This window comes from Mobula hypostoma, chromosome 2, assembly GCF_963921235.1.
Source record: "Mobula hypostoma chromosome 2, sMobHyp1.1, whole genome shotgun sequence".
NCBI lineage: Eukaryota > Metazoa > Chordata > Chondrichthyes > Myliobatiformes > Myliobatidae > Mobula > Mobula hypostoma.
Window position 1 is genome coordinate 88375096 of NC_086098.1, and position 26819 is coordinate 88401914.

Consider the following 26819-nt stretch of genomic DNA (forward strand, 5'->3'; position numbering starts at 1 on the left):
GAAGTACGGGTACAAGTTCTGCAATCTCCCCTCAGTTTTCGGGAGCTAGTGTTGCTGAGGCTGCGTGTACTGTAATCTTGCTCCTACACCCCACTCCCCCTCCGTCCTGTTGCAGGTTTGTTTCCTGCCGGGGAGAGGGGGTGGTTTCACCATGTTTGGAAATGCTCGTGTCGCTGCAGGACGACGGCTGCCAAGGGAGAGGGAGGGAAGGAGGAGGAAGGAGAGAAGAAGTAAGGTCGATCTTTCGGCGGGCTAAGAGCCATGGCCCAAGCCAAGATCAGCCAACTGAAGAGCGGCGATACCGACAACAAGTTCCTGCGAACCTTATCCATGGCAGACCGGTCGGGCCGCCTGCTGGAGACGCTGGACGAGCTGGAGCTGAGGTATGGTGCTCTCAACCAGTCACGGCAACAACAGCCAAGTCAAGACTAGCAAACTGGTCTGTGGTTTCTATTCATATAACGGAGTCCCATGCATTCTGCAGCCTTTCCTTGCCCTTTGAAAGAGCTCTGAGATGGCCCTGGGGACTAGCACCGGCTTGCGATAGAGGCTGTCTATTTATGGCAAAGTTTCGTCCCTCTGCCTTGTCGCCGTTAACTGATCCGACGCCTTGTTCTTTCGCACCATCCCGCGCTGCGTCGGTCAGCTCAGAACCCAGCAGTAGTTCCACCGGTTCACATCGGAGTTTGAAAGGGGACTGGAATGGTTCATAAAGGTGTTCCGAGAGGGATCCAACGGAGCAAAGAGAGGAGAAACTTTACCCCACTGGGGGCAAAGAGAAAAGTAGTGCAGGTTGCAGAATAGTATGAACGCTCAGCAGTTTGGGCAGCATCAGTGGACAGGGAAGCAGCTAATGTGGAAGACAGTAAAAACTGAAACAGAGAGAAGTTGAATTAAGGGTGAGGCTAGAGTTCCCCTGAATAGATTTAGGATGGAAAAAAGGAGGAGAAACTGTTTCCCAGGGAGAAGTGAATTTGTGGAATTTTCTGGCCCAGTGAAGCAGTAGAGACTACCTTAATAAATACATAAGACGTCTAGATATATTTTTGCATAGCAGGGGAATTAAAGAGTAACCGGGGAAAGGCAATAGGCAGAGCTGTCCACGGTCTTATTGAATGGTGAAGCAGGCTCAAAGTGTCAGATGGCCGACTTCTGCTCCTATTTCTTATGTTCCAGCCGACAAACCTTTGAGCAGAGGGAACCCAGAACACCCAGGGACCACAGGGAGAGCGTGCAAACTCCACACAGATGGCACCTGAGGTCAGGATCGGATCTGGATTGCTGAAGTTGTGAGGCAGTATTGCTACCTGCTGAGCCTCTCAGCTTGTGGTTAGAGTAACACACACAAAATGCTGGAGGAACTCAGCAGGGCAGACAGCATTAGTGGAAACAGTTAAGCAGTGGATGCTTTGGAAGGGCTTGGGCCTGAAACATCGACAAACACACGCAAAATGCTGGAGGATCTCAGCAGGCCAGGCAGCATCTGTGGAAAAAAAAGTACAGTCGACATTTCAGGCCTCAAATGTAGGAAGGAATATACCAGCATTGAATGCAATATGGGTGCACTGGATTGATTCCTGAACTCAGGGGATCACAAGATACAGTAGCATGTTTATTAATAGAACAGAGCAGGAATGTTTATTGGTGATAATTGGATTTCCAGCATCTGTAGGATCTGTTACGTGTATGGGTAGAACCATGCAAAGAGTGAACGTTCTAATTTCAGGGTGGAAGCTTTGCGTGAAGCAGCAGCTTCAATGGAGCAAGAGAAAGAGACTCTACTGGAGCTGATCCACAGTGTGCAGAACAGCCAAGACATGAAGAATATCAGTGATGGTGAGTCCTTTTGCTCTTTCATTTTAAGTTAAAACTCTAAATACAAAGATTTCTGGTGCTTTGGGAAAAAGCTGAGTTGCAGTTGTGTTTCTTTTACAGAAGTTTATTCAGCAGCAAAGTAATTAAGGCTTCATATCGTGTTTGCCTTCATAAATGATTTACAGTTTCAAATTAAAATACAATTAGTCCTATTTGCAACACCATTTGCGGAATTCCCCCATTGTGCTCATCAAGGACACCCAGACACACCACAGAAATGATTTCAGTGAGTGGCAGAGCACAGCAACCTCCTCTCCTTTCTACCCAATGAACTAATGACGAAGTACGTGAGTACTGGACCACTTGTAAATTACTATCAGAATAAGACATTTCAAAAGTATAAATAACCTTAAGTAAGGGGATAGAGGTAAAGAAATCACTTTTAGGTCTTTGTGCCAAAGTTCAAAGTAAATTTATTATGCAAGTATGTATACGTCTCCATATATTACCCTGAGATTCATTTTCTTACAGGCATTCACTGTAGAACAAAGAAAGACAATATAATTTATGAGAAACTACGCACAAACAACCAATGTGCAAAGGAAGACAAACCAAACTGTGCCAACAGACATTATCAGTCAGGCACCAAAAAATGAAGTCAGCAATGGAATTATAATTTAAATATAATATTCTTGTTGTGACCTTTGGCAATTGACGAAAGAATTAACTATTGGAATTTAATGCCTTTAAGCTTCTTCGTTGGTTGAAGTTGTTAGACTGTGTAGGCCAAGAAATGAATGATGGTCAGAATAGTCCTCTCTTTTTCAGATAACTTGAATTGGGATTGTTCACATATACCCAGGCAGCAGCACACAGGAATATAGTTCAACATATTGTCCCTAGCCTGTAATATGACAGTCCTACAGTTCTGGAGCGAGGTGTTGGACTTGTGTCAACCAGGAGGGCATTGAATCCAGTCAACAGTCTCAAAAGATATGGTACTAAACTATCAATCCATATAAGAGTGATTCAGGATCTTTTCCTCTGCCTTACTCTCTATTTCTTTTTCCCATACAAGGTAGATTTAAACTTTCCTTAGTATCAGAATCAGGCTTATTATTACCAGCATGTGACGTGAAATTTATTAACTTAGCAGCAGCAGTTCAATGCAATACATAATCTAGCAGAGAGAGAAAAAAATAATAAAATAAAACATAATAATAAACAAGTAAATCAATTACATATATTGAATAGATTTTTAAAAATGTACAATAACAGAAATACCGTATATTTAAAAAAAGTGAGGTAGTGTCCAAAGCTTCAATGTCCATTTAGGAATCGGATGGCAGAGGGGAAGAAGCTGTTCCTGAATCACTGAGTGTGTGCCTTCAGGCTTCTGTATCTCCTACCTGATGGTAACAGTGAGAAAAGGGCATGCCCTGGGTGCTGGAGGTCCTTAATAATGGACGCTGCCTTTCTGAAACACCACTCCCTGAAGATGTCCTGGGTACTTTGTAGGCTAGTGCCCAGGATGGAACTGACTAGATTTACAACCTTCTGCATCTTCTTTTGGTCCTGTGCAGTAGCCCCTCCATACCAGACAGTGATGCAGCCTGTCAGAATGCCTACCTAGTATGTCACTATGAAACCAGAACAAAACATACCTTTTAGAAAATGAAAATGATTTTTCTATTACCTTTTACTACTTTTAGAAATTGATTAAGATGTTTTTATTTCAGATACTTTTATCATTTCAATTCATGTTTGCCATTAATGGTTTTGTTTCCATAAATGTATGTTTAAAAAGTGAGAAAACTTCATTGAATCATGGAATATTATGGGTCAGATGATATCTAGAAGAACTATCCATTTAGTTTTATTTTCTCTTTATGATATGTTTAGGAGTTAGGAGGTGGGAATAACAGGGACTTTAGAATACAGGTAAATATTGAAAAGAAATACAGGTAAAAGATTTATTTATCACATGTACATCAAGACATCCAAACATACCGTGAAATGCATCATTCGCACCAACAACCATCACGGATCACAACTGGAAAATGTATAGGGAACAGCCCACGAACGTAGGGTGCCCACAACTTACTAACCCTTAACCCTAACCTATACATCTTTGGAATGTGGGAGGAAACCGGAGCACCAGAGGAAACTCACGAGGTCACGAGGAGAACGTACAAACTCCCGAACACACAGCGGTGGGAATTGAACCCCAATCTGTTTTCTGCCAAGGAGGTCTGTAGAGGTCAATTCACTGAAAGCATCGAAGAAGGAGAAAAGTCAAAAGGCATCAAGGGGGTGTGGGATGTGGTTTTGCTTCCATGATTATATTGAATAGAAAAGCAGGTTCAAAGGTCAAATGGTCTAGTCCTCCCACTGAGTCTGGGTAAAGTAGTGTATTTCTCTGTAAATAATTATTTCACCCATCCTCTGGTTCCAGCTTCTTCATATGAGCTTACAAGTTAAGAGCAAGTGTTGGCCCTTCATACCTGCTCCACTATTTATTAATATCATGACTGAATTGATTCAACCTCAACTCTGTATTCCCCTCTATCATGGTCACCTTATCGAGAAACTATCTTCTTTGTCTTAAAATATCCAAGGCCACCATTTCCACTCCCTTTGAGGGACAGAATTTCAAAGATTCATAACCATCTGAGAGAAAAGAATTGCCTCATCCCTGTCTCAAATGAATGTTTTATTTTTAATACCGGACTCCTAGTTGTGGATTCTTTTGGAAGAAGAAACATCCCTTCCACGTCCACTCCTCAGGGTCTTGTGCTGAGTCTTCCCGAAATCCTTTCAAACACCAGAGGATACAAGCCTAGCCTATTCCTCATAGGGCATTCGCATATTCCAGCAATTAGTTGATTGAACCACTGAATTACCTCCAATACATATTCGTTTGACTTACCCTTGAGTTCTTCAGTTACTGACTTCCTTGTATATGGAAACAATTCCATTCCTATATGTCAAAATTCTTCATAAATTGTGGAAAACTTCTAACTAAGAACTTCTGGAACATTCTCTGCTCTTAGAATGATAATCTCAGTTTTTACAATCTCTCCTTCACACCCTTGCCCTCTGCTCTTCTTCCCTCACACCCTCTGCCTCCCTCCTCTCTTTCTCCCTCATATCTAGACTACCATTAAAATACCATAACAGCACCTCCTAAACCTGTGCCCTCTACAACCAAGTCAACAAGGGCAGCATGTGTGCGAGAACACCTCCACCTCATTACTATCATCAATGAGGAGATACAGGAGATCCATACTCAATGTTTTAGGAACAGCTTCTTCCCCTTCACCATCAGATTTCTGAACATACCATGAACGCTACTGCTATGGTAGGAAACTTTGTCACATGGTGTGAGCAGAATTATCTGCAGCTTAATGTGAAAAAGACTAAGGAGCTGGTGGTAGATCTGAGGAGAGCTAAGGTACCGGTGACCCCTGTTTCCATCCAGGGGGTCAGTGTGGACATGGTGGAGGATTACAAATACCTGGGGATACGAATTGACAATAAACTAGACTAGTCAAAGAACACCGAGGCCGTCTACAAGAAGGGTCAGAGCCGTCTCTATTTCCTGAGGAGACTGAGGTCTTTTAACATCTGCCGGACGATGCTGAGGATGTTCTACGAGTCTGTGGTGGCCAGTGCTATCATGTTTGTTGTTGTGTGCTGGAGCAGCAGGCTGAGGGTGGCAGACACCAACAGGATCAACAAACTAATTCATAAGGCCAGTGATGTTGTGGGGATGGAACTGGACTCTCTGACGGTGGTGTCTGAAAAGAGGATGCTGTGTAAGTTGCATGCCATCTTGGACAATGTCTCCCATCCACTACATAATGTACTGGGTGGGCACAGGAGTACATTCAGCCAGAGACTCATTCCACCGAGATGCAGCACAGAGCGTCATAGGAAGTCATTCCTGCCTGTGGCCATCAAACTTTACAACTTCTCCCTTGGAGGGTCAGACATCCTGAGCCAATAGGCTGGTCCTGGACTTATTTCATAATTTACATATCACTACTTAACTATTTATGGTTCTGTTACTATTTATTATTTATAGAGCAACTGTAATGAAAACCATTTTCCTCCGGGATTAATAAAGTATGACTATGACTATGACTATGACACTACCTGACTATTCCTCTCTCGAATTATCTATCTATTTATTTATATGTGTGATTTACTTTGTGTGTATTGCACTGTACTGCTGCCACAAAACAACAATTGATTGACATGTGTCACTGGTAATGAGCCTGTTTCTCGTTTTGAAGTTCACACTTCACACCCATCCTCTATCGTCACAGAATCAGAATACAGGAGAAAGATTTAAAGGGGATCTGAAGGGCAAGTTTGTCACACAAGTATGGTGGGTATATCAAACCAGCTGCTAGAGGCTGAAATTCCAATGTTTAAATTGGTCCATTAGTTTAATGCTTGAGATATCTTGCCAGGTACATGGACAAAAAAAAGTTTTATGGGCCAAGTGCAGGCAAATGGTTAGATGCTTAGATCAGCATCTTGGTCAGTCAGCATGATCAAGTTGAGCAGTATAACTCTCTGAATCTAAAGATTAATTCTTTCTGACCATTGTTTGCTGGTTCCATTCATTCCTCTTCTGTGTCTCAGACAGAATTAGCTGTCTCCTCCAGGCACTCCCTCATCTCGGTATAAATTAAGGTATTTTACTAAATTTTGTGCTTTGCCATGTCTATTGAGGTCAGTTGTTGTAAGTCAAATGCAACTCTCTCTCTATTGTTAAGTAAGTGAGCCAACTGCTCAAAGCTGACAATTCACTCTGAAGTTGGACAGCAGGGGGAGAGATTTCCATGGTGTGATAGTGTGTCAGGAATTTGAATGAAGAACTTCCTGATCATTTTTAAGCAAATTTACAAGAGAAAATCTTCCCACTTACAACTGTACACTACAAATATCCCAAAGCGTGTTCTTTGGATGTTCACTTGCCTGTAGATCAGTGCCATTTGGGAGTACCGCCACAAGAAAGTAGTATCCACCATCAAAGACTCCCTTCATCTAGGCCATGCCTTTTTCAAAGTAGTGCCAGAGAAAGCAGGATCTCCCAGTGGCCACACATTTTAATTCCACATCCCATTCCCATTCTGATATGTCTATTCACGGCCTCCTCTACTGTAAAGATGAAGCCACACTCAGGTTGGAGGAACAACACCTTATATTCCGTCTGGGTAACCTCCAACCTGATGGCATGAACATTGACTTCTCAAACTTCCGCTAATGCCCCACCTCCCCCTCGTACACCATCCGTTATTTATTTATTTATATACACACCTTCTGTTTCTTTCTCTCCTATTTCTCCCTCTGTCCCTCTCACTATACCCCTTGCCCATCCTCTGGGTTTCCCCCCCTCCCCCTTTTCCTTCTCCCTGGGCCTCCTGTCCCATGATCCTCTCATATCCCTTTTGCCAATCACCTGTCCAGCTCTTGGCTCCATCCCTCCCCCTCCTGTCTTCTCCTATCATTTAGGATCTCCTCCCTCCCCCTCTCAAATCTCTTACTAGCTCTTCTTTCAGTTAGTTCCAACGAAGGGTCTTGGCCTGAAACGTCGACTGTACCTCTTCCTAGAGATGCTGCCTGGCCTGCTGCGTTCACCAGCAACTTTTATGTGTGTCCCTTTTCAAAGGTTCATTTTATTGTACAATACAACTCAGATATTCATCTTCTCCAGAAATACAGAAAAAAACACACGTCATTGAAAGAAAAGACATCAACTCCACTCCCCACATGAAAAGGAAAAAGAAGCAAAACTCACAAGCCCCTAAATACCCACCCCCTCCTTTGCACAAAAAGTTAACAGATGGCCCACATGGAGGTGACAGCTGGATCGTCAAACCCCAAACCCTCAAACCCTTCCCTCACAAAAAACAGCAACAATAACATCCTCCCTTGCAACAATTGCATAAACCCCCAACCCCCTCTCTCAAATACAAAAACTAAGAGATCACCCACACAGAAAACGTAAGAACATCAGACCCCAAATCCCTAACGCCTCCCTTTCACAAAAACTAACATATTGCCCGTCCAGAACCTGTACCCACCAATTGGCAATAAGAAAGAAAACACAGAAAACTGGAGACCAGTATAAACTACAGTCCAACAATCAAATAAATATTAGAATTTCAAAAATATCCTCCCGTCAGAATCGAGTAGAGCAGCTGCTTGAAATTATTTCTTCCATGAAGAGCAACCACTTACTTTCACTGCATTCGCCTCGATGCTCGGTCTTCCTCATCACTTTGAAATTGTGCCAATCGTGGGCCTGCACCCTGTCTCTGGTCTTCTGCAAGAGGTAGCTCATGCTTGTGGTCTTCTCTGGGATCAGCAGAGCGCTAGATTATTTGATTGAACTTCAAACTGCACATCACTGGCTCTCAACAGTCTCCAAAACACAATCAAGATAAAAAGAATAAGCAGAAGGCATAGAAAAAGTGAAATAATTGAAGAGATTGGCTATCTGGAAGATGTCACCTAAGGATGCATTGTTTGCTGGCGCCGTCTTGACTAGTATTTTCTCACTACTACCGTTGGACAGGAGGTGCAGAAACCTTAAGTTCCACATCAGCACGTTCAGGAACAGTTATTACCCCACAACCATCAGGCTCCTGAACTGGCATAGATAATTTCATTCATCACAACTCTGAACTGATTCTAATTTCAAGGAAACTTTACATTTTTTTATTTCCAGTTTGTTTTCTTTTGCACATGCTACTCTTTGCTTCAGTATAGTTTGTTTTTATAGTTTATTTTCTCTTGTAAATGCCTGCAAGAAAATTAATCTCGAAGTGGTATATGGTAGCAGACAAATACTTTGATAATAATTTACTTTGAATTCTTTAGGGAGAATTGGATAAATGCTAATAATAATTTGAAATGGGGAGAGAGAACAGGAATGTGAAAGCATTCTCCAGTGGCTCCAACAGAGTGAGCACAGACCCAATGAAATGAGACATTGGCTTGTGCAGCAGATTGGAATTATTCATTGTGTATTGGTAGTCAAAAACCAAGGACTGTGATAGTTCCAGCAATTAATTGTATTTAGTTTCCACTTAAATTATAGATTTTCTTTCTCCTCCTAATGTGTTAGCAGGAAAATAAATTGGAGATTATTTAAATGAACTGTTGTGGTTAAGGACATTAATGGAAGTCCAATTGGGATGCATTATCATTTGAATGTGCTTTTTAAGACCTAGTAATCAGTTCTGTACAAACTTGTACACAGGAGAACGGGAGGAACTCAATTTGACCGCCAGCAGGCTCATAGGCCGAACCCTGACTGTGATGGTGTCTGTGGAGACAATCCGCAGTCCTCAGCAGGAGGAATCCCTTAGCAAAGCCACGGCATTGATTGACGAGGTGGCTGGTAAGCTCCTGGAGGATCTGGGAAGTGCCAAGAATCGCCTGATAGCTCTCTACAATGCCTGCTCCTCCGATGCACTGCAGGGGCCAGTTGATCAAAAATTCCAGTCCATAATCGTGGGTTGCGCGTTGGAAGACCAAAAGAAAATTAAGAATAGACTGGAGAAGCTGATCAGAAATGTATGCAATGCTGACAGTTCAATCATCCTCCTGGATCCAAAGAAAGCAAAGGTTGGCAACCATAATCACATCCAACAAAGTGTATTTGACAAGGTGAGTATTACATAGAAACATAGAAAATAGGTGCAGGAGTAGGCCATTCGGCCCTTCAAGCCTGCACCGCCATTTATTATGATCATGGCCCCAGCCTTCCCTCCATACCCCTGACCCCCGTAGCCACAAGGGCCATATCTAACTCCCTCTTAAATATAGCCAATGAACTGGCCTCAACTGTTTCCTGTGGCAGAGAATTCCACAGATCCACCACTCTCTGTGTGAAGAAGTTTTTCCTAATCTCAGTCCTAAAAGGCTTCCCCTCTATCCTCAAACTGTGGCCCCTCGTTCTGGACTTCCCCAACATCGGGAACAATCTTCCTGCATCTAGCCTGTCCAATCCCTTTAGGATCTTATACGTTTCAATCAGATCCCCCCTCAATCTTCTAAATTCCAACGAGTACAAGCCCAGTTCATCCAGTCTTTCTTCATATGAAAGTCCTGCCATCCCAGGAATCAATCTGGTGAACCTTCTTTCTACTCCCTCTAAGGCAAGGATGTCTTTCCTCAGATTAGGGGACCAAAACTGCACACAATACTCCAGGTGTGGTCTCACCAAGGCCTTGTACAACTGCAGTAGTACCTCCCTGCTCCTGTACTCGAATCCTCTCGCTATAAATGCCAGCATACCATTCGCCTTTTTCACCACCTGCTGTACCTGCATGCCCACTTTCAATGACTGGTGTATAATGACACCCAGGTCTCGTTGCACCTCCCCTTTTCCTAATCGGCCACCATTCAGATAATAATCTGTTTTCCTATTTTTGCCACCAAAGTGGATAACTTCACATTTATCTACATTAAATTGCATCTGCCATGAGTTTGCCCACTCACCCAACCTATCCAAGTCACCCTGCATCCTCTTAGCATCCTCCTCACAGCTAACACTGCCACCCAGCTTCGTGTCATCCGCAAACTTGGAGATGCTGCATTTAATTCCCTCATCCAAGTCATTAATATATATTGTAAACAACTGGGGTCCCAGCACTGAGCCTTGCGGTACCCCACTAGTCACCGCCTGCCATTCTGAAAAGGTCCCGTTTATTCCCACTTTTTGCATCCTGTCTGCTAACCAATTCTCCACCCACACCAATACCTTACCCCCAATACCGTGTGCTTTAAGTTTGCACACTAATCTCCTGTGTGGGACCTTGTCAAAAGCCTTTTGAAAATCCAAATATACCACATCCACTGGTTCTCCCCTATCCACTCTACTAGTTACATCCTCAAAAAATTCTATGAGATTCGTCAGACATGATTTTCCTTTCACAAATCCATGCTGACTTTGTCCGATCATTTCACCGCTTCCCAAATGTGCTGTTATCACATCCTTGATAACTGACTCCAGCAGTTTCCCCACCACCGACGTTAGGCTAACCGGTCTATAATTCCCCGGTTTCTCTCTCCCTCCTTTTTTAAAAAGTGGAGTTACATTAGCCACCCTCCAATCCTCAGGAACTAGTCCAGAATCTAACGAGTTTTGAAAAATTATCACCAATGCATCCACTATTTCTTGGGCTAATTCCTTAAGCACTCTAGGATGCAGACCATCTGGCCCTGGGGATTTATCTGCCTTCAATCCCTTCAATTTACCTAACACCACTTCCCTACTAACATGTATTTCACTCAGTTCCTCCATCTCACTGGACCCTCTATCCCCTACTATTTCTGGAAGATTATTTATGTCCTCCTTAGTGAAGACAGAACCAAAGTAATTATTCAATTGGTCTGCCATGTCCTTGCTCTCCATAATCAATTCACCTGTTTCTGTCTGTAGGGGACGTACATTTGTCTTTACCAGTCTTTTCCTTTTTACATATCTGTAAAAGCTTTTACAGTCCGTTTTTATGTTCCCTGCCAGTTTTCTCTCATAATCTTTTTCCTCCTTCCTAATTAAGCCCTTTGTCCTCCTCTGCTGAACTCTGAATTTCTCCCAGTCCTCAGGTGAGCCACTTTCTCTGGCTAATTTGTATGCTTCTTCTTTGGAATTGATACTATCCCTAATTTCTCTCATCAGCCACGGGTGCACTACCTTCCTTGATTTATTCTTTTGCCAAACTGGGATGAACAATTGTTGTAGTTCATCCATGCAACCTTTAAGTGCTTGCCAGTGCATATCCACCGTCAATCCTTTAAGTGTCATTTGCCAGTCTATCTTAGCTAATTCATATCTCATACCTTCAAAGTTACCCCTCTTTAAGTTCAGAACCTTTGTTTCTGAATTAACTATGTCACTCTCCATCTTAATGAAGAATTCCACCATATTATGGTCACTCTTACCCAAGGGGCCTCTCACGACAATATTGCTAATTAACCCTTCCTCATTGCTCAAAACCCAGTCCAGAATAGCCTGCTCTCTAGTTGGTTCCTCGACATGTTGGTTCAAAAAACCATCCCGCATACATTCCAAGAAATCCTCTTCCTCAGCACCTTTACCAATTTGGTTCACCCAATCTACATGTGGATTGAAGTCACCCATTATAACTGCTGTTCCTTTATTGCACACATTTCTAATTTCCTGTTTAATAGCATCTCCGACCTCACTACTACTGTTGGGTGGCCTGTACACAACTCCCACCAGCGTCTTCTGCCCCTTAGTGTTATGCAGCTCTACCCATATCGATTCCACATCTTCCCAGCTTATGTCCTTCCTTTCTATTGCGTTAATCTCTTCTTTAACCAGCAACGCCACCCCACCTCCCCTTCCTTCATGTCTATCCCTCCTGAATATTGAATATCCCTGAATGTTGAGCTCCCATCCCTGGTCACCCTGGAGCCATGTCTCTGTGATCCCAACTATATCATAATCATTAATAACAATCTGCACTTTCAATTCATCCACCTTATTACGAATGCTCCTTGCATTGACACACAAAGCCTTCAGGCGCTCTTTTACAACTCTCTTAGCCCTTATACAATTATGTTGAAAAGTGGTCCTTTTTAATGCTTGCCCTGGATTTGTCGGCCTGCCACTTTTACTTTTCTCCTTAGTACTTTTTGCTTCTACCCTCACTTTACACCCCTCTGTCTCTCTGTACTGGTTCCCATCTCCCTGTTGTGAGCTAACCTCCTCACGCCTAGCCTCTTTAATTTGAATCCCACCCCCCAACCATTCTAGGTTAAAGTCACCTCAGTAGCCCTCGCTAATCTCCCTGCCAGGATATTGGTCCCCCTAGGATTCAAGTGTAACCCGTCCTTTTTGTACAGGTCACGCCTGCGCCAAAAGAGGTCCCAATGATCCAAAAACTTGAATCCCTGCCCCCTGCTCCAATCCCTCAGCCACGCATTTATCCTCCACCTCATCGCATTCCTACTCTCACTGTCGCGTGGCACAGGCAGCAATCCCGAGATTACTACCTTTGCGGTCCTTTTTCTCAACTCCCTTCCTAGCTCCCTATATTCTCCTTTCAGGACCTCATTCCTTTTCCTACCTATGTCATTGGTACCTATATGTACCACGACCTCTGGCTCCTCACCCCCCCACTGAGTATTGACTGCATTGTGCTAACCAATTACTTGGATGTGGTGTTGTCACCGATTACCTGGATTCTGAAAACTCACACTCATTCCTCAATTACACTTTATTTACTCTTGCACATGAGAGCAGCATGGCCCCCATTACCACACTATTCTGAAGTCTGAACAGAGAAATGTCATTTTTTATACAGAACCCATAAACAGAAGAGATTCTACAGATGCTGGAAATCTAGAGCAAAAACTTAATGTTGGAGGAACTCAGCAGGTCAAGCAGCATCTATGGAAATGAATAAACAGTCAACATTTCAGACCAAAAGATTAGGAGGTGGGAAGGGCAGAGGGAGAACAAGCTGGAAGGTGGTAGGTGAAGCCAGGTGGGTGGGAAAGGTAAAGGGCTGGAGGAAAAGGAATCTGATTGGAGAGGCAAGTGGACCATGGAAAAAAGGGAAGAAGGAGGGGTACCAGAGGGAGGTGATAGGCAGGTGAGGAGAAGAGGTAAGAGGCTAGAGTGGGAAATAGAAAAAAAGGGAAGGGGGAAGGGGGAAGGGGAAGAAAATTACCGGAACGAGTAATCGACGAGGGGACTGTTTGGGGCTCTGAATGGAGGTGAGGGAGGTGGTGGATGGGCAGATGTAGCACTTCTGCCACTTGCAGGGATAAGTGCGAGGAAGGATGAATGTACAAGGGAATCACAGAGGGAGTGATCCCTGTGAAGAGTGGGACGGGGGTGGGAGGGGTGGAAGCAAAGGTGGGATCCCACTTTTGCAAGATGATTGAAGTTGCGGAGATGATGTGCTGGATGCAGAGGCTCAAGGCGTGGTAGGTGAGGACAAAAGGAACTCTCTATCCCTGTTAAGGCGGTAGGAACATGGGGTGAGCATGGACGTATGGGAAATGGGGGAGAAGTGAGTGAGGACAGCATTTTAAGGTGGAGGAAGGGGAAACCCCATTCTTTGCAGGAGGACATCTCTAATGTCCTGGAAAGGAAAACCTCATCCTGGGAATACATGCGACAGAGGCAAAGGAACTGAGAAAAGGGAAGCTATGGTCTTCAAAGATCTTTCTTCAATGGCCACTCTTAACAGGGTTGATGGCACACAATCTATAAACTATCATTAGCTGGCCATTACCTTAATCCTTACCTTGCTGCAACATCCACAGTGGAGTGCTCACTACAGAGGCTTATTCTCATTTTAAAAAAACCTCCGAATTGCAGCAAATCTGACTCATAAGTGAAACTACAGAACACCTCCTGATAAACAAGGGGCAACTTCTCCAGTGAAATTCAGTGAATGGAGGATCATTATACAACAAAAATACTGGTGTGTAATCAAACCCAGTCATTCCCTATGGTTCCCAGACCTTTCCCCTTAGTTGGTCTCTCCTATCACCCTCCAGCTTGTACTCCATCCCACTCCTCACCAACCACCACCTTATTCTGGCTTCTATCTCCTTCCTTTCCAGTCCTGATGAAGGGTCTTGACACAAAACATTGACTGTTTATTCCCTTCCATAGATGCTGCCTGACTTGCTGAGTTCTTCCAATATTTTGCATGTAGCAGGGGTGACTGCCAGTGCAATTTTCCATTTGCTCTCTGACTTGGACTTGTGGTGCCAGTGTTCTTTACCTCATTAGAGCAAATACAGTGTGCAGCTTCAGCCTCAAACCTAGGAAAGAACATACCAGAGTTGAGTGCAATGCGGATGCACTAGATTGATTTCTGTACTTAAGGGATCACAAGATAGCATTTTTATTAATGGAATAAACTAGATATGTTCATAGGTGATAATGTCCTATGTAAAGAAACTCAGATAGAAATAATATAACATGACTCTACAGAATATTTTTTTAATCTGCTAAGTATTATTTTATGTGCCGTATGTGATATATGTACTGATTTCAACCTTGGTCCCAGAGGAATGCTGTTTCATTAAGCTGCATATGTGTACAGTTGAATGACAAACTTTAGAGCTTCAATGTTACTGTATATTAAAACATAAATTGCTCTCATCAATTTGTTGAAGACATTGTTTAATTGTGTTTTATTTTTGTTCTTAGAAATCTGCAAATGGAAAATGAAACGTAAACTGCGTGTACAATTCTGTGGAGACAAGAAATTTATTGGGAAGTTGTGATGTCTGATTCTCCCTCAGATAAATACATTCAAAGGAACTAAGAGGCAGCTTAAGGTTGTTCTAGGAATAATGTACTAGATTTGCTTGTAAGTTCTCTGAACACCTCATGACATAGATAGACATCTTCATGAGGAGCTACCAATGTTATTAGTACACAGTTATGTAGTGCATGGAATTAAAATATGCAGCAGAGATATAGTTTATTTGGCTGCTATGCCTAATGTTTGTTTCTCACCTTTTTAGCATCTTCTTCCATTCCATTTTCCTTTCAAGAATTTATTCAGCTTTCCCTATAAATACACCAATGTCCAATGCTCAGTTACTTTTCAAGGAAGTGATCTCCATTTTGAGGAAGTTTTCTCCTAACGCTCTCCTTTATTTATTGGTGGCCATCTTGCATTTACAGACCCTAATTCTGGCCTCCTCCTGTGGAAACATCCCTCACCTGCTAAATCTTCACTCAATCTGAAAGATCTTTCTGGTCATCCCTCAAAGGAATGGTTGATCAAATACATAATGTGTGTGTAAGAGCAGAAAAGATTAAACTACCAATTAAGATATTGTTGAAAATAAAGTTCACTACATAAAATGATAGCTTGTGATATGTAGTTAAATATGTTTAATCTTCTACATTCCTAAATTCTAGAGCTTTCCTATAATTGTGCTACTATGAAAATACAAACACATTATTTTCTAATGATGCAGACTTCCAGTGAATTGGAATAAAATGAAAATAGTAATGATTTTAGTGAGATTTTTGACTGGAGCAATGATGGAAAATAGTTCTTGGTTGCTGTGGACTTGAGTTCCTCTGAGCACAATGATGATCTGATCTAAATGATCAGCAAAAGAGTTTGCTTTACGTACGGTGGCTATAGGATTTCTGCAAACCCTTTATAAAATAATAGACCAAAGAAGATTCACTTAACAAAACAAAGATGATGTACATGTTAGGGTTAGTAAGTTGTTGGCATTGGAATCATGATGACACCTGTAGGTTGCCCCAGCATATTGTTGAACTGTTGGTCGTTGACACAATTAGCACATTTCACTGCATGTTTCAATGTACTGTACATATCAAATAAAGCTAACCTAATCTTTAACAGTAAGGTTGCATGGGATCTGAACTTACAAGCTCCAACTCAAAGCTAGAGGGCATCTTAATTTGGCAGTAAAGACTTTTGTTAAATTCAAAGCAGTAAAAATCAGGAAACATTTTTCTTCATATAAGGACCATGTAGAAATCTGGAATTCTAAAAGACGGTGGAGCTCAAGACAGCTGGAGTTTACAGGGACAAGAATGGCAGGTTCTTGCTAAGTAGGTAATGAGAGAAACTGGTAAACAGCATCAAGTGTAAATCAATTAACAACTATCGTGATTGTAGCTGATGATCTTCTTTGGGTGAAGATTTCTTCCAGTGCTTAACATGTGAGGTTGAAAGGGTGTCTAGCTGGATCATTGACTCCTCCAGAGTGTGACATGCCTAACTGCAGGATGAGGTGCCATTCTGGGAGCTTGCTTTGAGCTTCAGTGGCAGAAGAACAGGAATTCATGTTACAAGTGACTGGAAGTTCATGGTTCTGCTTCTGAAGTAAGTAGGAGTAATCTAAAGTAAGCATCTGATGTGCAGAGATTAGATAGGTTGAAGATTGTAGAAAATAGGAAGCATACAGTCAGCAATCTTGAACAAAGAAACATTGGTGTTGAAGGCAGCATTTATGGAACAGATACAATGGAGATGGAAAGCTGTAGAATATCTTGTAAAGTACAGAAAAGATTGAACGTGGGAAGAGCTCTAGGAGACAAAAGGAAATTATTTCAAGGAGGGCATGGGTAAAGACATGTTTTGTGAGGAGGTGATGGAAAGGGTGGAGAATGATAACTAATGAAATTTTAAGAAAACATTAACAGAGGCATTAAAACACCAGAGGAAAGTGAAGTAGGCAGCATGAGGATTCTTGGAACCAGGACCTTTCCACATTGCTACAAGGATTAGGGTTCCCATAGCAACATCATAATACCTTTCATTTGGAGGGAGTGACAGGTGATTTTATTCAGTCTGATAACTAGTTGTGCAGAGTGGACAAGGGTCAAGGCAACAGGAAGCAATTTAAGTTTCTTTTCAAGGAATAATTAAAGGGCTCTGAGGCTGAACTGGTGGGAAATGTGGATTTTAGACAAGTTGGATGTCCAGGCTGAAAGTGAGAGTTCGCACCAGATATGGATAAACAAGTGTTACACCAGAATATAACTACATCTGTCTCAAAGTCATCATGGGGACTATGCAATTCAAGTTTTAAGAATAACAGCAAGCTGGGCTGTGTTGCTGGTGTAGCAGAGAGGAGTAGTAGATTGATTTGTAGGGAATAATTGAACCTCGAAATCCACATGTGTGAGGTACTTGCATTCTGCTGAACACCACTTGAATGAACTTGATTATTGAATTTGAATATATTTGGGAGAATAAAAGCCAGTAAAGAATTCATAAGTAAATTGATGGGCTTTTTTATTATTAAAATTGTTACATAGAAATGACAATTATAAAACTGTTCTAAATTTGCAATGTGATTAGTTTTTAGTGTGGCACTTTGTAACAGATACATGCATAAGAGTTGGGAGAAACAAAAGAAACTTAATTAACAAAATCTTTTTACTGGTTATAGTTGACCACAAAACTGATTTATTACACAGCTTAAAACAAATTCAGCAACAACTCATTAGTGTGCAAGGAGATCTCAATAGCAAATGCAAGTGTGCCTGAAAATTCACATTAGCACAGCCACTTCATAATAATGAATTGATTTCTTTGCAAGTTGAACAAGCCATTCTGAAATCAATAAAATATTCTGTCTGTGATAGTAAGTTACAATGCTGGGCATTACTGTACCTGATCAGAGCAAGAGTGGGAGCACATCTAAACCAAAATCTCATGCCTTGAGAAAATTATGCCAATGGGATACACAGTGCTTTTATGATTTGATTTTTTCGGCTAAAAATACACAGCAGCCATGTTTCATTTATGATTTGAAAACCCACTTGTGCACAACTTAATCTTTCTTTCAAAGCACAGGCAATAAAACCAACATTAAACTCACTTCAGATCTGAGAAAATAGTTCAGGAGCTTCAAGGTTGATGGAAATTCTGATGAACATTTTGTGAAAATGAATGGAAAAAACTCCCCCAGAAAATAATATGCAATGCATTTCCCTATATTTCTGAATGGACACTTCCAATCACTAAGACAGTTAAGCCCTTGGGCTTTAATTATCTAATCTAATCCAGTCCAGCCCAGAGGTCTGCTCTCCTTCACCGGTGTTGCATTTTGCTTTCAATGAGAATCTGGGTGGCTCAGCAAGTACTGCATCTGACATTACAGACGACTAAATCTCCAGAATTTACAGCAAACTGAAGTTTGCTGACTTCATATGGAACTAACTCTCAAGTGGCTTGACTGGGGCAAGTTTGAGGTGGGTTAGTAGGAAATTAGGCTTCACATCCATTATTGCACCCCACTCTTACCAGTAATTTCCTCAAACAGGGGGAAGACTCTAAGACAGGGGTTGGCAACCTTTTTGCCTCTGTGGGCCGGAGCGGACGGTGGGCCAGATAAATGCCATAAAAAACTTGAAATATGGGAATTATCCATCTAAATACATCTAGTTATGTTTTGCCTCAAATTAATGAATAACGTATGCTAGAAAATCATTTGTGCTTAAGGTTGCCTACCCCTGCTCTAAGACATAGGAGCAAAATTAGGCCATCATGGCTGATTTATTGTCCCTCTCAACTCCATACTCCTGCTGTCTCCACATAACCTTTGACACCCTTAAAAAGGTTACAAAGAGAATGAACTTCTGATGAATGGGAAAAGAGCTAATGTGGCTTCCATTCTCACCTCAAAGAAAATCTTTGGCTTTCATCAATTAAAAGACTTAAAGATCAGGAACAGGATTTATAGGAAATATTTGGGAGACACTTCCACAGTGATGTTGGGAATATGGGTGAAGTCCAGATCTGGCAATCATTGATATCATTAATCCAACAAGTTCAAGAGAAACTTCTTTCCTCAGTGAAATATAGGACTTCGTGTTACAGCTGGATAGATGCAAGGAGAAGCTGGTCAGCATGTGATGGAGAAGGAATGGAAGAACATGCCAACAGAGCAGGATAGTTGGCTGGAACAAAAACACCAAGTAAGACACGGGCAGTCAAATGAAACCTAGAGCCACCTTGTTGTTCCGCAGGAGGTTTGATGGGACCATTCAGAACCCCAAAGGGTTTTGACAGAATAAATTAGGAGAAACTATTTCCAGAGAAGGAAGGTACATTAGCAGAGAACACAGATGGGCAAAAGAACTAGAGGTGATGTGAGATCCCATACTTTATCCTTCAGGATGGACAAAGTCAGGTAGGCTGTCCAAGTGCACTGCTGCAAACAAGAGGGAGTTCAGAGGAGGAGTGAGAAGGTGGGTACACATGCCTCCAATTTTCAGACTATGATCTGTTTGGTTTTGACTATAATTCTTGCATACTAACTGGGTTGAAATGGAGAATATTTTATTCAACAAGCTGAAGTCTGGAAATTTACCAAGTTGAGTTAAAAAGCTGGAACAGGTCCAGGTTTCTACAAGTAGCAGGCAACTGAATGTTATTTGCTTGCCTGATTTCAACCACACCCATCCAAGTGGGTGTTATTTTCTTGCAAGTTTCTTTTCGGTGCTTCCTTCATTATTCAGTGCTCTGATCCAACTCTGGGTACAGTTCAGTGGAAGCAGGCTCTATGCCAACCAATTTTACCTCATGCACGGGGAAAAGGGACGTGCAATCGGGAAAAATTCCAGGACAAGCTATAGGCCTATTTGGATATTCTAGAGACAGTATACACAAAGGGAATGAGACTAACTGCCATGCTCCATGAGAATGCTGACAGTACATGATGGGGTGGATGGCTCCTTGTGTTTTTTTTTTATTTCCTACGATTCTGCAGCAAGCCTTCCACCAAATGGAATTCATAGCAATTCCCTCTCCAATTAATGTGCATGCATAAAGGCAATGAACTGTGCAAAATATCTCAGCAGCAACACAAAGGGTGCTACAGAATGGTATCCTGAAGCCAATTTTCCCCGAAGCACATTCACAGCTCATTGTCCCAGTCACATGCTCAGGAGTTCTGACCACTTCAGTTCACTGGCAAGGGAGTGTTAGTGAATGAACACTAAAGAAACAGCATTTGGGAAACTAAACAGGATACCGTAGGGAGTAAATGAGGCAATCAGCATTTGGGGAAAGACTGGCTAAAGATGGCCCCAAATGGCCTGACTCTCAGGCACCCACTAATGAAACCAACATTAATTTAATTTAAGAGATGCAGAACTCAAATAAACCATTAAATGAAGCAAATTTAACAGATAATATGTTGATTTAACAACAATTGTATTTAAATACAACACTAATTTTTCATATATATCGAATGTACAATAGCTTTGTATAAAATAAAGTCTTCTGCAGGGACTAATAGTGTTTACATTTTTGTTAGAATGGACTGTATCCATGCCTGGAAGTTCTGTGAACTTGGAAGCCACTTTTTATGTTGTAAGGTAATATTCATGCGGGTCGGCAAAACTGAAGCTTGTACTTCAACTCATCAGGAGTTCAAAAACAAGGCCTACGTTTCTCTCTCAGAGGGTGATCCACAGTGCAATTCTAGCTTCTCTAACAAGAAGCACCAATAATATTCAAAATATGAACTCAATTGTTGGAGTATTTAATCAACAGAATTAGAAACCTACACCTCAGGTTCAGTAATTGGGAGTCTAACTTCTGCAGACAATGATTATCTGAAATAGACCAGGGAACAAAACCACCTATCAATAGCTGGTTTGTTCCCAAAGCAAAAGAGGTACAAGATGACAGACAATGCAACAGGCACAAAAATCCATTGATCGAATGAATGCTTACATAATTTACTATCTCTAATACCCGAAATCTTACCAATATCTTTCCTTTCACCAGAACCAAGGTCCAAGGAGCACAATTTCACATGTTCTGGCCACACATGAATATTGTTGCTCAACCCTGCAAAAATAAACAGACTGGTTCCACATAGCTGCTGGTAAACAACACAGTAACTCTTCCTCCAGAATTTGAAGCTTTGAGCTGGAATAAATTTATGATGCAGATTGCATATCATCTGTGGGAAATCAGTGTGGCTAACACTCTCCCTCCAACAGCCCTGATACAAATATCAGACTCAGTTTTTAGGACCAAATGCAAATACCTGGAAACACTCAACAATTCATGGAGTATTCTTTATTCTGACGGAGTCTTTGAGAAAAAGGTTTACTTTTTTTCTTCCAACAGATGCTACTTAATCTGCAAATTGTTTCCAGCATTTTCTGGTTTTATTTTAGATTTTAACAATCTACAGCTTTTGCACTCGTCTGATGTTGGGAGTCTCCCGTTCTTGCAAATGGCTGTGTAATTAGTTAATGCCATTATATTAATCCACAATGTGGCTGGTCAGAAGCAGAAGAATAAATCAAGAAATAGAATAAGCTCTATTCTTCTGACATTGTCTAAGGAGAAGAGGAGTGGAGCTGATTGAAATGAAGATATCGGATTTCCAGCAGCAATGCATCGGAGTCCAAATAGCATAGAAAAAGGGAAGAGATATGTTACTGTATATATTTCTATTCTAAGACATATAGAATAGCATATATTATGACATGTGAACTGACCATGACAGTGATCCATTAACCCTAACAACAGGAATTCTGCAGATGCTGGAAATTCAAGCAACACACATCAAAGTTGCTGGTGAACGCAGCAGGCCAAGCAGCATCTATAGGAAGAGGCGCAGTCGACGTTTCAGGCCGAGACCCTTCGTCGACTGCGCCTCTTCCTATAGATGCTGCTTGGCCTGCTGCGTTCACCAGCAACTTTGATGTGTGTTCCATTAACCCTAAGCCCAGTTTATGCTGTCCACATTCAAGCACTCACTCGCACATTAAGATCAATTCGTAGCAGCCAGTTAACCAACCAAACCACATTTCTTGTTCTGATAGAACAGGAGGGAAGAAGCGAAAACATCCAGAGAAAACCCACACAGCGATATCGTGCAGACTCTACACAGACAGCCCCAAAGCTGAGATTGAACCCAGGTCACTGCATTCTGCATTTAACTCTATTCCAAGACCAATAAAAGACAAATGGTGGAATTTGCTAAATTAAATGAGAAACAGAGTGGGCAAGTTAATAGTCGTTTATGATGCTAATAATGAAGATGATAGTGATGTGAGGGTATTTCACATCCTAGCAAAAGTGTTGATAATGATTTTAATGCCCCTGTTTTAGACAATAAATTATTTTAATAGTTTTAATGGGGACAGAACATCTATTACCTATCTTTTAAGAGAAGTAGGTGTTCTATCTGGGTGGGTGGGGGAGGGGCAACCCATAAGTGTTGCTTTGCTTCTGGCTCCAACATGGCATGTCCATAACTTACGAACCCTGACCCTTACATCTTTGGAATAAGGGAAGAAACCAGAACACCCAGAGGAAACCGACACAGTCACAGGGAGAACATACAAACTCCTCACGGAAAACAGTGGAAACTGCAACCACAGGCATTGTAAAGTGAATGTATGGAACACCCTGCAGGGGTGGTGCTAGAGGCAGATATATTAGGCAAACTTAAGAAACTCTTAGATAGGCACATGGCTGACAGAAAAATGGAGAGCTATGTAAGAGAGAAGGGTTAGATTTCTCTTAGAGTAGGTTATAAGATCAGCACAACATCATGGGCCGAATGGGCTCTACTGCACTGTGGTGTTCTGCGTTAAGCTAACTGCTATATGCTATTTTGCTGCCCACATCCCTGATCTCTAATCTCCTAGACTGGTTTTGATTGCGTGAGATGACATTGAGCAAATAGAGAATGCTTTCCTCATCCGCCAAACTTAATACCTCCTGGATTCCTCCAGCTGTCAGGAAGTTGAATGCTGGGGGTGGTGATGGATGAGCATAGTTGTGGTATATGGATGTGCCATCATGAGTTTGCCATTACATCTGACCTTCTCCTGACTGTCTTTTCTTCACATTCCAAGTTAGGCTGTGTCCAGATTCATAAAACATTACCTTACAGCATCATCTATTAATCTTAGTATGACAGCTCCAAGACAATCAACATCAGATGCTAGAAATCTGAAATAAAAATGAAAAATGCTAGGAACACTTGGAAAGTCAAGGAACATCTGTGGATAGAGAAACAAAGTTAATGTTTCAGGTTGAAGACCCTCAACTGCTTCTCTTTCCACAAATTCTGCCTAAGCCATTAAGTGTTTAATGTTTTCTTTTTAATTTCATATACAGTACCTTCAAAAAGTATTCCAACCCGACAACTATTTTCACATTTTACTGTCTCATTTTCAAAACTGAAAATATATTGAAGTACGATTTTTGTGCTAATCTAGAAAACATTGTGCCCCGTCATGTCAAAAGAAAAATTCTAAAACCTGTCACCAATTTACTAAAAATTAAAAACCAAAATTGCGAGGCTGAAGAGTATTCGTCCCCTTTGTAATTACTCAGCTAACTCTCCTCAGCTGCAGTACTGTATATTACCTTACCAACTCACCCAACTTGTTGATGCAGAAAATTAGAGGATCACCGGTTTTCAATTAATTCATAAGAATAACGTTTATCATACGAATAATTCATAAGAATGTCATATGAAGAGCATTTGATGGCACTAGGTCTGTAGTCAGAAGAATGAAGGATGACATAATTGAAACTCATCAAATGATGAAAGGCCTTGATAGAGTGGATATAGGGAGGATGTTTTCAATGGTGGGAAAGTCGAAGACCAGAGGATACTGCCTCAGAATATAGGGGCGTCCTTTTAAAAAGGAGATGAGGAGGAATTTCTTTGGCCAAACTACAGCCACACTGGCTAGGTCAGGCCACCCCTCTAAACTTTGTTGCCACAGAAAAATGGCACTTGTAAGAGAGGCTATTGTGATGCCAACAGTTACTCTGAGTGAGCTGCAGAAGTCAGTGGCTGCAATTCAAAATGAAGTTCATGGCCAACAATCTCTAAAGCCTTACACAAAAAGGGCATTTATGGAGAGTGGCAAGGAAGAAGCCCTGGCTAAAACAAAAAGCATTTCCTTGCCCGTAAAGACCTTACAAAGTGTCACTCAGAAGTCACTGTAAAGATGTGGAAGAAAGTCTTGTGGTCGAATGAGACTAAAGTGGAACTTTCTGGCCTCAACGCTAAGCGGCATGTGTTGTGTAAATCTAATGTTGTGCATCAGCTGTGTAGCACAATTCCTACTATAGGGTATGGTGGAGGTAGCATCATGCTACAGGAATGTTTTTTAGCAGCAGGGACTGGAAATCAGGTCAGGATTGATGGGAAGATGAATCCTGCCAAATACAGAGAGACCATAGGTAAAAACCTGCCAGTAAGCTTAAACTGGGGAGGAGGTTCATTTTTCAGCTGGACAATGACCCAAAGCACACTGCCAGAGCAATCATGGAGCGGCTTCAAATGAAGGAAATTGATGTCCTTGAGTGGCCCAGTCAGAGCCCTGTCCAATGCCATTCCCCAACTAACCTGGCACATCTTAAAGCAAATTTTGCAAGGAAGAATGGACAAATCTTTCTCATCATCTTGTGCAACGCTAATAGATAATTATCCATAAAGACTACTGGCTGTAATCACTGTGAGGTGGGTCAACTAAGAACTGAGGAAAGGAGGATGAATACTTTTGAGCTACTAACATTTCAGTTTTTCAAGTTTTACAATTCCCCCTGTTTTGGAGCTCTACTGTGAAAAAAGGAGCATATGATTCACAAATAAAAATTGATCAAAATCCCTGGTTGTATTTTTCTTTGAAGTGAACAAAGGGTTGGGGGCTGAATACTTTTACAAGGCACTCTAATCCCACTAAGAAGCATGCATGGCAAATAATAGAAAGCAATGATCATTCGGTCATGAACTTGGGACCCGTGGCTATGCAGAGTGGTAGGTGTTTTCAGCAGGCAAGCATAGCCACCTGCTATAGGTCATTTAGAGACCTGGTTTAGGATTTCTTATGCTCTTGCAAGGACAATAGAAGGCATAGTCAATAATTGCAGTACTGACTTGGCACTTGTGCAAAACTCTTGCGCAAAACTCTTGCTGTGTGAGGAGACCCTTTTCAGGAAATGATGTTAATGTTGCATGCACACAAGCAACACATGATTACACATTCAATAGAAAAAAAATCTAAGCAGTTAGTCAGCAAATTCAGGAATACAAACATTCGAATACAAATGGCAATTCTTTTATACAAATTATCCAAACAATCAACTCAAAACATCTGTATATGAAAAAAAAATCATCTAGTAGCAAAATATCCTTCTCCAGGCTGCAGTCAACACTGAAATATTGCACAATTCATCAGAATTAGTTTCGAGAATTAACAACCACAAATGTAAAGCACAAATGGCAATGTTTACGTTACCTGTTCAAATGACAATAGATTTCCATAATTAATTGCAACTTTTTTTCTTTGAAAAATGTTAATTCCCTTAAGGACAGCATTACTAGCTGGACTGGAAAATCTCAATCCGGAGTCTGGACTACGCTCCTTTGAATGACACTCTTGCCAACCAATCACATTACGTTCATCGCTCCATCAGACAGCACTGCAGGTCTGGCCGAAGTCACACAACTGAGCGCCGTGATTTTCAGAATGTAGCAGGTGACCAACTCGCAAACAAATCTATCAACTTGGAACAACCCACACAAAGCATCAGCAATCAGACAGATCAGTTACCGTCCATTCTGTTCACAGACTCATAATGCTGGCTCAAACCAGCATACACTCTCCAAACAATCTCCAAGCCATGGTCATTTGTTTGCAGAAAGCTTCTGCATAGGCAGAACTGTCAGTTAGCCAAGTACTGCGTTTTCCGTAATTATTACCAATCACTGATGTATCAGAATATCTAAATTAAAAACCCCTCTTACTGGTCAGAACACTTCTACAGACAGTGAATGTTAATTCTGGGTGCAGGGAGATGGCTACAGCCTCCCACAGCGGCCCATGAGGCTTCTGTTCTTCTTGGTCCTCTGTTTGTTTGGTCGAAGGCTGATAACGTCACCACCGTTAATTGTGCTTGGGTTCTGCCCAGAGTGACTGCCACCAGCTGTGTTAAATACCCCTGGAGGAAGGAATTGCAGCAAATGAACAGGATTCATCTTGTGTACAGTTACCAGTCATTGTGCTTTCAATTTGTGTAATTCAAAGGAAGAACACTGAGGTAACACATCCCTCAAGGCTGCTCTCAAACTATACAAAGGGTTTTTCCATAAAGGTAGTAACTACTTTTATCTCCTCCAAAACTTGGACTAACTTCAAAGAAATTAATAACTTTCCCACTCCCAAGTGTGACTGAAGCTTCCCTAAATATTAATTCCCCTCACTGACTACCAAGGTCCAATCCAGTGCCTTCCACCAACCTCAAGCCCCTTGAGGTTTGGCAATCAGAAGAATGCTCCTCCCAGTCACAGGTCAGAGCCATTGAATCACACACACAGACACATACACACACCAGTGGAGGGAAAGGAAGTGAAAGAGGAATTAAGTGGCATAACATTGTGGACGAAGGACCTGTACAGTAAGGTAATATTCATGAGAGAGAAAAATATGT

The 26819-nt window shown here is 41.7% G+C and overlaps 2 protein-coding genes across 4 annotated transcripts in view; one reads left to right on the forward strand and one right to left on the reverse strand.

Annotated features, from left to right (window-relative positions):
- Window positions 1–179: 179 nt before the first annotated feature.
- Window positions 180–22000, forward strand: bag2 (BCL2 associated athanogene 2). Its single transcript, XM_063040181.1, has 4 exons — window positions 180–383; window positions 1727–1836; window positions 9095–9504; window positions 15041–22000. Exons 1-4 carry the CDS (start codon window positions 262–264, stop codon window positions 15059–15061), a joined length of 663 nt encoding a protein of 220 aa, XP_062896251.1. The 5' UTR covers window positions 180–261; the 3' UTR covers window positions 15062–22000.
- A 550-nt stretch (window positions 22001–22550) lies between these two features.
- Window positions 22551–26819, reverse strand: part of rab23 (RAB23, member RAS oncogene family) — a 52770-nt gene continuing 48501 nt past the window's right edge. For all 3 annotated transcript variants that reach the window (XM_063040161.1, XM_063040164.1, XM_063040174.1), the window contains one exon: window positions 22551–26330. In XM_063040161.1, the coding sequence (XP_062896231.1) occupies window positions 26191–26330 (140 nt within the window). In that variant the 3' untranslated portion in view covers window positions 22551–26190. The remainder of the gene's footprint in view (window positions 26331–26819) is intronic.